We start from the raw sequence: 13,205 nt of genomic DNA on the forward strand, positions 1-13,205 counted from the left end.
CTCAGAAAAATTGGTTCTGATCCAAATATATGGTATGTGTTTCAGCTCAGTGTTTTATAAGAAAGAAAAATGCCACATAGTAAAAGAAAAGTGTTTGGACAAACCAAATTGGTTCTCAAAAAAAATGATCGATGCTTGTAAAAAGTTGTTATTAAAAAGTAGTTCTGAAACCAACCACCGGAATGCATGTGGCCAAGAATGAATCAGCCTGGTTGTCTTTCCATAAGATGCCAATTCCAGAGTTGCTGACTGAGGTGAGAACCAGCACAGAAACTATAAGCTGCTGTTTTTGATGTCTGCTTTTTGCTTTGTTCTGTTTTGTAAAATTATGATAAACTTCAGAAAATAAAATGTCAGTATTGAATTAAAAAAAAAAAAGAATCAGGTCTTCTGCAACAGGAGCCAGTACTCTCAACCACTGAACCATTTCTCTAGCCCATATTCCCTTATTTTTAAAAAGCTCATTTTATTTTTATGTATGTCTGTGCATGTTTGCCATGTATGTGTAGATGCTGGAAAGAACCAAAGAAGGCATTATATGACCTAGAGCTGGGGTACTCGTAGCTGTTTGCTACTAGGAACAGAACTTAGTCATTTTAAAGAGCAGCAAGAGTGCCTCTTTGCCACTGAGGCACCTCTTTAATCACTACCCAGTTTTACACAGTGCACTATAGAATATAAAAGGATCCTATTTTATCACTTTTAAAGGTTAGAACATATAAATAAGAAGTTACTAGTTGTGATTGGTTTGAGAATAATACTATTTTTAACTTATCTTAATCATTTATGCTCATCAATATTTAAAATTCTTTTCTTCAGTATTGTGAATTTGACACATGGCTTCACACATTTCTGTGAAATATTCTACCACTTCTCTCATTGTTCCACATTAACAACAACAAAAGATTTGCATCATCTCCTTTGTAGGTACAATTATACATATATAATAATGCATAATTATGACACATGTGTACATGTTGATATAGGTCATAACAAAGGTAAAGTCAGCTCCCAGCATCACGGGGATGGCTGTAAAAATGAACATCCTATCGGAAATGATAGGCTAATTTATTGAAAGTAGTTAATAACATCTATTGGATTAGACATTTCAGAAGTGCACATCATATGAAAACTTTTCATATGGAATTTACTTTCAAATGAGACTTAGCTGAAAACTGAAGTTGCCTCCAGACCTTATAATGTATATCAAGTTTCCCTAAAAGCCAGGCTACTAGGGCCTAGGCTTGGGCCCAGATTTTCCCCAGAAGAAAGATACTTTAATAGTTAGAATTTTATAATGTTAAAATCAGTAAACTCAGCTAGAGGGTTTAGCATAGGAATTGAGGTTATAAACTCCTGTATGTCTTCTTTCCTGGAGAACAATCTGCATTGATGCTTACACTGTTGACACATGTCCCCTTTGCCTTGTGTTGGCTCCTTTTGGATTTTCCCATTGGAAGGCATTTCCATCTGCACCCCATGACCCTAGTCTGCCTATATTTAAATGTCCTGCTTCGAACTTTCTATCCCAGGAAGCCTATTTTCCTCAGTCCCAAAGGTTCTTCCGTTTTCTCATCTCTCCCTCTACAAACAACTGTTGGTTTTTACTATCTGAACTTCGGAATATTGTATTCACTGTTGCCCTTAACTTTTTCTTTACATTTTTTCCTTAAATGCTACTTTTTGTTGTTGTTGAAGTTGTTGTTGTTGATGATGATGATGATGATTTTTGAGATGACAATCTAATTACAATTTCTCCCTTCCCTTTTCTGCCTCTAAAGTTGAGTCTGAACCCTCTTATATACACTTTCCTACTCTCCTTCAAATTCATGCCTTCCTTTCTCATTAATTGCTATCGCATACGTGCTTGTGTGTGTGTGCGCACGTGTGTGTTCTTAAATATAACCTGTTGTGTTTAAATTCTTTTAAACACACTTGAAACATAAAAATACATAACTTAGTAAGCATTAATTTTATTAATCCATATTATTTAAACTGAAATGTACCTTCTCCTACAAGAACATAACATTTCCTAGCAAAAGATCAAATATTCCACATACATCTTTAAACACAGAAGTCAGTATACAACAGGTGTTCTACGTGAATGTATTGTTATGAAGCTACAGAGAACTGAAACACAGATTCCCAGAAACCTTTCCTTGGGAGAAGAAGAATCCACTTGAGAGTCCTCTGCACTTCTGATCAGGGTCTCAATGACACAAAAATCACAACTATGCACATGATCAATTTTATTGTTGTTGAACTGAAAGGGTGGGTTAAAGAGAAAAACAAGAAATGTTTTCCTAGCCAAGAGAGGTGTAGGGTCTGGCTACCCTGGTAGAATTCATGAGTTTAGGTGGAGAGGTCACTGTAGCTATTTACCCTCCTTTGTGCATAGTTTCTTAGCACTCTTCTTCTTTGCAGTGGTAGGTGGTGCCACCCCTAAGACAGCGAGGTTGTGGGTGGTGAATTTTCTTGCGATTGGCAGTGTTCCGAAGCCCCAACCTTCGCAATTGGGAAGAATAGCCTGCTGAACAAGAAGTCCCGCAAGAAGATGAGCAGGAAGTCAGACAGAAGTTTGGGCCTTTGGGAGGTGAACATTTGGGAGCATTTGGGAGCTCTGAGGGTTGTTGTTTCTGCTGTGACATTGTTCAGCTCAAACGTTAAATCTGGGGGAGGAGGGGAGAAAAAAAGGAAAAAAAAGAACATACTAAAATATCAGAGACCGGGAAGTGTAAGTCTCTCTTCTCAAGATCTGAGGCTGCCAGCAATGGAACCAGCATTAGCAACTCAGAGAAGACTATCAAGGAGGAAGAACAGTAATCTCAAGGGTTGAACATATCAGGAGTAGATTCTGGGAGAGTTTCTAAAAACTTGTCAATTATTAAGTTAGTAACTTATTTCTCTCCTATAAAAGACCAATACACTTATCTGAAATAATATGACAATTTTTCCAGGGCCGATACCACCATGGTCAAGTGTAAAGAACAAGCACATTTGCTTTTTCATTAATTGGTTTCTGGCCTCAGTTTTCCAAGCCTATGTCTCTATTGTTTCTTCTTCCCTCTAAACCCTGTGGGGATGTCTCATATTAGATCATTTCAGTGTTCTTGGCATGGATTTCCAGCCCTTCCCTTCTCCCTGCTACAAATTTTTCCTACCTGCTTTAGCAAATTGCTGAGAGAGACAACAGAGAAGATCAAGACTTCCTTAGCAAAGCCTGAGCAAGTAACATCCAAGTGCCTCTTCAGCCCGAAATATCCTTACCTTCCAGGAAGATGAGTAGACAAGTCACCCCAGGAGGAGTCTGAGGTTTTATGAGACCAGGAAGGATGATGCTGGATATATCCTCCAGTTGAAACCTCCAGGCTACTTGTTATGGAAGAGTTGTCATGGAGTGGATGATCTATCGAGGTATTTCATAATTCCCAGGATGAGCAGGATTTCTCATCTGTATACAGCTGGAATTCATTTCAAAGGGAATTCCGAGTAAGCAATCGGTGAGAAACCTGAAGCCTTCAGGCTGGTTTACTTCGAAGTGAGTACACTGCACAAATCCTATGAGATGAGACAGGATGAGGAATTGGATGAGTACTGCTTCTGAAATTAATATAGTATGAAAGAGGGAAGATAGTCTTCAGTTTATGACCAGAGTCTGAGGAAGTTCCTGCTTGTCTCCTGGCAACTGAACTTTCAGTCCGTCACCCTGCACCGTAAAGGACTTAGTAATTTCATAGTCACATCCGAGTCGTATGTCCTCTGAACTCTGTGGATTCTCTCACAGATCTGTTGCTGTCCTAAGTCATGGTGACCTAGATACATATCTTATCTCTTCTAGTAAACTGTTTCTGAATGACAGAGCTCTTGTCTTTATCACTTCTGCATTCTTAGAGCCTGATGTTATCCCCAACGCACACTAAAAGTACTCATTAATGTTTGATGAAAGGCTCAACTTACCTGACAGTAGATCAAAGCTTGTATCTCAGGGGGAAAAAGGTAAGGAAATAAAACCCTGCTCCTCTTATTTCATAGTTAGTTAGATGTTCATTTTATCCCCCTTTGTGAACACCCTTTGCAAATCTGTGGGTAGACCTTGCCAGATACAATAGACTGAGCATAGGGAGGAAAGACACCATTCATAAATGCCTGTCTCTTAAATACAAATGAGGATCTGCATATTGGTCAGGATACCCATGACAAAAACCTTTTACAATGCAAAGTTTTTCTTGATCTTTTATGAAAATTGATATTCTTCCATGTTTTCTTTGTTAAGAGTGGCAATCTCCTCAACTAAATACTGTTTCTCATTCCTAGGTGTTTCCATTTCAGAATCACTGTTGATGTGTACCTCTTGTGGTGATGGGCTTCTCAGTAAGGGCTGGGTCTTGACAGCCTCTAACACCTTTCCTACAAAAATATTGAAATTTAGAAACAATTGACTAAGTGCTGAAAGATGACATTTAGTTGTACAATCAGTCTTCAACAACCCCAAACCAGATTACAGACAAAGGTGAGCAATAGGGGGAGGGTTAAGGAATAAAGAATAAGGATCCTAATGAGGGTAGAAAACAGTCAGAATTGCTTTTAGAACTACACCCAGCAGGATCAGGTTATTGAAACTCATCTGTTTCTTCTGAGGAGGTTTTGGGATGAAGTTTGGATGAAGGTAATTTAAGTACTTATGAAAACACAGCAGGGGGGAGGATGGTCTGAAGCCTATCCCATCCCATACAGAGAATCCTGAAAGGAATGCAACAGGTTTAAACTTCAGTGATTATAAACATCTCTCTTCACTTCTGTGCCTCTCTTCCCTCCCAACACTCTCAGGCAGAAGAAACCTCTAGTTGTTGTTCTTCATGCTTCATGCTCACTGAACCATAGTGGGAAGGCAGAATGACTGATCCCAATGCACTACTTTTCCTTTTACCTACCAAAGACCTACCATGTAAAATTACCCCCTATGGAGATCTCATGTCACAAAAGCATTTATTTGAATCTAACCAACAATCACCCATTTCTTGTGGTTCCTATATACCAAGAGCTTTGAGTTCTTTCTGGGATTTTTGCTATTAGTATTCTGCTCTTGGTGAATTAAGTATAGTATACCTGCCTATTTTATGTATTTCCCAGTCTTATACATTATAAGGTACATTATAGTATAAAGTACCTCTAAAAATCTCTAAGTGTATTTAGTTTCATCACAGTGAGTCTCATCAACATTTACAAAACTATAGTGATTGATTCTAAAAGGATTTTTTACTGCAGGGGAGGGTATCTTTAAATGGACTTACACATCTAGTCACTAGTATATCAGGACACCTGAAATTTAGAATTCTTCAATTTCAACACTGTCTCTCATTTCTGGTTCAGGTATCTAAGAGTAGAATTCCATAATTTGATACTAAATAAAAACCTACTATGAACATGATGCAAGAAAGGCCAGGCCCCACCACATGCTTTACAGAGTTCTACAAAGAGGAGGAATATGTTAGTAAGTGGCACCAGATGATACTGAAATGTGGGGAACCATAACAGCAGGCATGGATTTGAGAACGTGATTAGTTATCACAAATGTAACTAGTTATGAAGGTGCTTTCTGAGGAGAAGTGGTTCTCACTGATGAATTTGGTCTGAAGGCAAGATCCTGAGATTGATCTCTTCTCATTCCTACTCATCCTTGGGATCATCCAAGTTTCCTGGGAAATAAACACCAACAGGAACAGAGCTTCAAGTGAAGTTTCTCTAAATCTTACTTCTTTGTATTTTTCTTTAGTCTTTTCTTTGTGGTTCCATGAATCTTGTATATATCCCAGAAGTAATATCCCAAGTGTATTTTAAAAGTCTCTTTTATATTGCTTTATTATTCCATCCATAGTTCCCATAATTGATAGATAACCTTCTGTAACATGCTGACATCTTTGAAGTCTAACCTCCATCATTCAAGGTCCTTTAATTGTGGTCCCATCCTGTAACTTCAAACTTTGTCCTGGTGCTTTACTTCATTATATCTCCTTTGCTGAATAAGTGTATTTATTATACAATGAAGAGGAATTGTTCCTTTCTGATTTCTGGACGTATAGTTCTGTATCTTTCTCCCTCTCTTCCTATACTTTCTCTCTCCCTGCCTCCTCCATTTTTCTCCTCCTCCATTTTCTTCCTTTCTTCCTCGCTTCTGCTGTATATATGTATTAGATTTCCATTATCTATCATCTGTTAATAGGCTAGTTCTGGTTCTTTGGCATTGTGAATGGAGCAGCTATAAACTGATATATAAACATCTCTCTAACAGCATATGGAACCTTTTGGGTAGGCGTCTAGGAATTGTACAGCTAGATGATATAGTAGTTCAATTTTAATTTTTTGAGAAACTTAGTGTCCATAATACCCGTACTCATGTACAATTCTACCACCAATGACTAAATGTCTTTTCCTCTGAGTCCTTGCTAATATTTGTTGTCCTTTTTTCTTGGTGATAACTATTTTTATTGGAATAAGATGATATCACAAAGACATTTTAATTTACATTTCCTTGATGGCTAGTATAGTGATGACTCCCATAGCTTCAAAAATTTTAAAGCTTAGTCCCTAATAAGTGGAACTTTTGGGAAGGAATAAGAGCTGTGACCTTTTTAAAGTAGGAGTGGCTTTGTAGAAGGTGTGTCATTCATTGGAAGTGGGCTTTGAGGGTTTCAAAAGCCCATGTCAGGCCCACTCTCTCTGCCTCTGCCTCTGTCTCTGTCTGTCTCTGTGTCTCTGTGTCTCTGTCTCTGTCTCTCTCTGTCTCTCTGTCTCTCTGTCTCTCTCTCTCTCTCTGTGTGTGTGTGTGTGTGTGTGTGTGTGTGTGTGTGTGTGTGTGTCCTTGCTGCTTAGTATCAGGATGTAAATATATCTACTAGTTTCCAGCACTCATGGCTGTCTTCCTTCTGTTGTGATCCTCATGCTCTAACCCTCTAAACCTATAAGCAAGCCCCTAATTAAATGTGTTTTTCAATACAAATTGTCTTCGTCATAGTGTCATTTTGCAGCAATAGAATAACAATTAAGAAAGAAATTGGTATCTTGAGTGGTGTTTTGCTGTGATAGGCCAGACCATGATGTTGTTTTGAGGAATATTGAAGACTTTGGGACTTTGGGCTAGGAATGAAGTTGAATGCTTTAAGTAGCACTTAATGAGCCATACTAGTAGAAGCATGAAAGAAAGTAATTCTGAGTAAAATTTGGACTCTAGAGGCCTGGCTCAAGTGTTTTCAGAGGGAAAGTATGTTAAGAAGTGATTGAGATATTTCTTGAGATATTTTGACAAAGAATGTGGTTGGTGTTTGCTTTTGTCCTAAGCATCTGCCTGAGACTAGACTGGAGAGTTTTAGAGTAATGACATTGGGGTAGAGCAGATTTAAAGACAGTCTAGTATTGACTGTACCACGTAGTTCTTACTGATCACTCTTGTGCAAATCTACAGTGAAAAGGAGCAAGCAGGATAAAGAGAAATATAGAATGTACAGTTTTCGAAGAATGAAATACCAAGAAATATAATGTTGGATCCAAGTTCGGTGCTCAAAGAGATAAAAAGTTTAGAAAAAGGCCTGATTCAAAATGGAATAAAAGGAGTGGTCTCAGGGCAAAACCTTGCTCAGCTAAACTTCTAACTTATGAAAATGAATTACAAGAAAACATAAACAGCAACAGAAACCATATATACAAGATGGCTTATGCAAATGTAACCAAAAAGGGCATGAGATTGGCAGCTTTGGACATGTGGTCATAGGTTTAAGAACACGAGTAAAGTGATTATAGAATTGTCCTTCGTGGTTCAAAAAAAAATTAATACCAGGCCTATCTACATGGAGGCCCAGAGAAACCATTCCTTCAGTCTATAAAACTGAAGCAAGGAATCTGTTGAGACTCCAACATGTTGGAGATACCAGAGCTATTAGATATCTGCAGAGGAGGCCTGTTAATAGGGTGTGGAGGCAGTTCAAGGGAGATGAGTGTGTTATAGTCAACAAAACTGGAATGAGTGGGAGATATGAAGAATGCTCTGACATGGAGATACAAAATTGAAGTTTGTCCTGCTGGGTTTCATTCCTCCCATTTGGAATGGTAATTTATATACTGTGCCTTTGAATATTGAAAGTATGTTATTTGGTTTTTGCTTTTGCTTTTACAGGGATTATAGCTAAGAGATTGCCATGAATCTCAGAAAAGACTTTGGACTTCAAAAGTCAATGGGAACTTTTGAATACATTTTGCATTATGATATGACTGCCAGCCTATTTGGGACCAGGGAGTAGAATGTGATGGATTGAATGAGAATGCCCACATAAGCTCATATATCAGATGGTGGAATTGTTTGACAAGGATTAGAAGATGCACTCTGGAGTGGGGGACATCGTGTAAGAGGATTGTCACTGAGATTTCAAAAAGCTTAAGCCAGGCCCAATCACCCTGTCTCTGCCTGATGCCTACAAAACAGGTAGTAAAGCTCTCAGTTTCTGCTCAAGTCTACTTACTGTGATGATGATTAAGGAATAGCCCTCTACAACTGTAATCAACTAAATTCTTTCTTTTATAAGAATTGACTTAGGATGTCTCTTTACAGCAATAGAACAACAATTGAGAGAGCTAGGATGTTGGGCAGTTTTAAAAACATTTAATGGCCTGTTTTGTTGTTTTCTTTTAACAACAGGGAAAAATGGAATTTTTTAGCAAAGATATTTGAAACAGATAGTAAACATCAAAAACAACTTCCTTTCAGAATATCCAAAGGTTGAGCTTAATAGACAGAACTTTAAGCTAGCCACCAAAACTACACTTAAAACACCACTCAAAACAGTGACTAAGAAGTAAATGAAAATAGTCTTATCAAAAATGTCGAATTATTTTTTAAATATTTTAAGGATTTATTTATGTATTTATTTTATGTATATGAGTATTATGAAGCTGTCTTCAGACACATTAGGAGAGGGCATCAGTTCCAATTACAGATGGTTGCTGGGAATTGAACTCAGGAACTCTGGAAGAGCAGTAAGTGTGAAAGACCCCTAGAGCAGGGAGACCCTCACTCAAGTCTCGGGATGATATGAACCCCAAGAACTCATGAAAAACCCTCCTTGCTGTAACTACATGAGGTTTATTGATAGGAACCAGTGCACTGGGGTTGAGACTCATATCCCATGTAGGGGTAGAGGAGTTCAACCCCCAGTAGCCGAGAGAAGGGGTGTTGAAAGGAAAAAGTCACAACCCAAGGGAAGAGGGATGGCGTCATTGGAAAATATCGGGAATACCAGTGAAAAATCACAAGGAGAAGCTTCCTGTCTCTCCAGATTGCTTTTAAGAATGTAATCTAGCTTTATGGTCAGCTAGTTCCTGGGAGAAGCTTTCTGTTATCTTTACTAGGTCAGGATCATGTACTTAAAAGCCTTATCTTATGCCCTTTTATCTATTTCCTGGGAGAGCAGGCTCAAGAAATGTGATCTTTTTCTTACTTACAGTCAGAGAGCAGGAATTTGAGGTATATAGTGCTCCTTAGGGGTGAGATAGCATTTTTAAACTTCTGACTTCTTGGCTGTATTTTTTATTCTTTCAAGTGCTCTTAAACCCTGACCTATCTCCCCAACCCCTATTTTTCAAATATTAACCAGATATTCTAAACCTCACAAATAAAATATCTGAAATGAAAATTCATTATAAGGGCTCAACATACATTTTAACATCAAGCAAAAAGCAATTGCAAACAATGTAAATAAACAGAGGCTCTGAAATCTAAAGACAAGAAAGAGTAAAGAACAGTGACTAAAGTCTTGACAAAAACTTGGGATGCAAGTTCACCAATATGTATAATATGAGTAAAAGAAAAAAGATAAGAAACAGAGAAAAGCAACAAATGATTTAAAACTTTCCTGAACCTTATTATAAAATGCAATCCATTCATAACAAGACAAAATACAGAAATCAATGGATGGGAGTGGGACAGGAGTCACTATGTGGGTACTAGGAATTGAACTCAGGAACTCTGGAAGAACAGTCAGTGCTCTTAACTGCTAAGCCATCTCTTCAGCCCCCTTAATTTTTTTTAATTAAGAAATTCAAGTCACAATAAACAAAGAAATATTCACATTCACATGCATCTCAGCAAAATATAGAAAAATGAGAAAGAGCTTTTGAAGAGAAAAATGACAGAGCGTGGCATTATGGTATTTATAGTTGCTTTTTCATTGAAAAGTGTGGTGCCTAGAGGCATTGTGGTGATTTGAATAAGAATACGCCAATAAGTTAGTGTATTTAAATGCTTAGGGGGTGATACTGATTAAAAGGATTAGGAGGTTGGCCTTGTAAGAGTATATATATATATATATCAATAGGTGTGGGCTTTGGGGTTTCAGAAGGCCAAACAAGGCCCAATACCATCTCTTTCTGCTGCATTTGGATTGGAATGTAGAAGTCTTAGCTCCTTCTCCAGCACCATGTCTGCCTGTGTGATGCCATGCCCTCTGAAACTATAAGCATATCCCAATTAAATGCTTTCTTTGTCAAAGTTGCAATGCTCATAGTATCTCTTCACCACAATAGAACACTGACTAGGAAAAGCATGATATGTTAAAAAGGTTGAAAACCAAATAAATAATAACATCCAAAAAATAAACACAAAACAAAAACGAAAATACCATAAACATTAAAACAAGCGAAACTGAACCTTTCCTTCCAAAATTATTACATGTAAACATTGATAGAAAAATATTAAAATTTAATAAATAAAACTATAAATTTATGGTTAATGAACTGTTGAGATAGATAACAAAAAATTTGCCAATGGGCTAGGAATTTTGCGTATACTGCTCTTTCAGAAGGCAAAGCTTTAATTCCTAGCACCCACTTTCATAGATCACAACTACCTATTACTCTAGCTCTGAGGAATTTGATGCCATGAGCTTTCGAGAGCAGATGCACATACTTGCACATATATATATACACATAATTAAAAATAAAGTTAGCACTGATATGTGGATATTAGACCAAAAGCTCAGAATACCCAAGATAGAATTTACAAACCACATAAAGCTCAAGAACGAGTAAGACCTAAGTGTGGACGCTTCAGCCCTTCTTAGAAGGAGGAACAAAATACTCTCAGAAGAAAATACAGAGACAAATTATGGAGCAGAGACTTAAGGAAAGGCCATCCAGAGACTGCCCCACCTGGGGATCCATCCCTCATGCAGTCACCAAACCCAGACACTATCGCAGATGCCAAGGAATGCTCATTGACAGAAGCCTGATATAGGTGTCTCCTGAGAGGCTTTGCCAGAGCCTGATGAATACAGAGGTGGATGCTCACAGCCAACCATTGGACTGAGCACAAAATCTCCAATGGAGGAGTTAGAGAATGGATTGAAGTAGCTGAAGAGGTTTCCATTCTCATAGGAAGAACAACAATATCAACTGACCAGACACCCCAGAGCTCCCAGAGTCTAACCACTAACCAAAGAGTACACATGTAGCATCCTGGGGCTCCAGCCATAGATGTAGCAGAGAATAGACTGTCAGTCATTAATGGATAGAGAGCTGCTTCGTCCTGTGAAGACTCAATGCTCTAGTGTAGGAGAATGCCATGGCAAGGAGGTGGTAGGAAGTGGGTGGATGGAGGAGCACCCTCATGAAAGCAGGGGAAACAGGGATGGGATAGGGGGATTCTGGAGGGGAAATCAGGAAAGGGGGTAACATTTGAAATGTAAATAAAGAAAATATCCAATTATATATATACATATATATATATTTATATATGGTAGATCTAGAAGGAATTTTTAATTTACCAAGAAATGTAAGGCTTGAAAAAAGCCCACCGAGTCCTGAGTCCAGGATGTCCCACTCACAGAGACACAGAGACAGAGACCGATGTAATAAACAAGAGGTTTTAATAGTTCAGTGCACTAGGGTCGTTCTGCAACCAGGACAGAGGTGACTCCCCAAGAACAAAGGCACACATTTTTATACCATTTTAGGGGTACAAATTACATCAGCAAGATGACAGTTTAAACTTATTGGCTAAGCATATTGACCTTTAAATCTATTGGCTAGTAAGTATGACATACATTCAAGCTCCGGCAGGGAGATATCATTGGCCCTGAAGAAGGAGTAGTGGGGGATCCTGCCCCTATGGTGGTTGTGATACTTCTTTTTTTTATTTTTATTTATTTATTTATTTTATTAACTTGAGCATTTCTTATATACATTTCAAGTGTTATTCCCTTTCCCGGCTTCCGGACAAACATCCCCCTCCCCCCTCCCCTTCCTTATGGGTGTTCCCCTCCCAACCCTCCCCCCATTGCCGCCCTCCCCCCATAGTTTAGTTCACTGGGGGTTCAGTCTTAGCAGGACCCAGGGCTTCCCCTTCCACTGGTGCTCTTACTAGGATATTCATTGCTACCTATGGGGTCAGAGTCCAGGGTCAGTCCATGTATAGTCTTTAGGTAGTGGCTTAGTCCCTGGAAGCTCTGGTTGCTTGGCATTGTTGTACATATGGGGTCTCGAGCCCCTTCAAGCTCTTCCAGTTCTTTCTCTGATTCCTTCAATGGGGGTCCTATTCTCAGTTCAGTGGTTTGCTGCTGGCATTCGCCTCTGTATTTGCTGTATTCTGGCTGTGTCTCTCAGGAGCAATCTACATCCAGCTCCTGTCGGTCTGTACTTCTTTGCTTCATCCATCTTGTCTAATTGGGTGGCTCTATATGTATGGGCCACATGTGGGGCAGGCTCTGAATGGGTGTTCCTTCAGTCTCTGTTTTAATCTTTGCCTCTCCCTTCCCTGCCAAGGGTATTCTTTTTCCTCATTTAAAGAAGGAGTGAAGCATTCATCTTTTGATCATCCGTCTTGAGTATCGTTTGTTCTAGGGATCTAGGGGAATTCAAGCATTTGGGCTAATAGCCACTTATCAATGAGTGCATACCATGTATGTCTTTCTGTGATTGGGTTAGCTCACTCAGGATGATATTTTCCAGTTCCAACCATTTGCCTATGAATTTCATAAACTCGTTGTTTTTGATAGCTGAGTAATATTCCATTGTGTAGATGTACCACATTTTCTGTATCCATTCCTCTGTTGAAGGGCATCTGGGTTCTTTCCAGTTTCTGGCTATTATAAATAAGGCTGCAATGAACATAGTGGAGCACGTGTCTCTTTTATATGTTGAGGCATCTTTTGGGTATATGGCCA

At 38.7% G+C, this 13,205-nt stretch overlaps 1 protein-coding gene across 1 annotated transcript; it reads right to left on the reverse strand.

Moving 5' to 3' along the window:
- Positions 1 to 2,232: 2,232 nt before the first annotated feature.
- On the reverse strand, positions 2,233 to 3,319 carry Lce6a (late cornified envelope 6A). The gene is made up of 2 exons (NM_001399690.1): positions 3,268 to 3,319; positions 2,233 to 2,669 (listed from the first exon to the last, which is right to left on the reverse strand). The coding sequence occupies exon 2, from the start codon at positions 2,646 to 2,648 to the stop codon at positions 2,403 to 2,405; it is 246 nt and encodes an 81-aa protein (NP_001386619.1). The 5' UTR covers positions 2,649 to 2,669; positions 3,268 to 3,319; the 3' UTR covers positions 2,233 to 2,402.
- Between the last annotated feature and the right edge of the window lie 9,886 nt (positions 3,320 to 13,205).

Source organism: Rattus norvegicus, chromosome 2 (assembly GCF_021556685.1).
Source record: "Rattus norvegicus strain SHRSP/BbbUtx chromosome 2, alternate assembly SHRSP_T2T, whole genome shotgun sequence".
NCBI classification, from domain to species: Eukaryota; Metazoa; Chordata; class Mammalia; order Rodentia; family Muridae; genus Rattus; species Rattus norvegicus.

What these genes read in the sequence shown, in the direction of transcription:
- Lce6a (NM_001399690.1), bottom strand. Translation starts at nt 2,648, where the DNA reads ATGTCACAGCAGAAACAACAACCCTCAGAGCTCCCAAATGCTCCCAAA.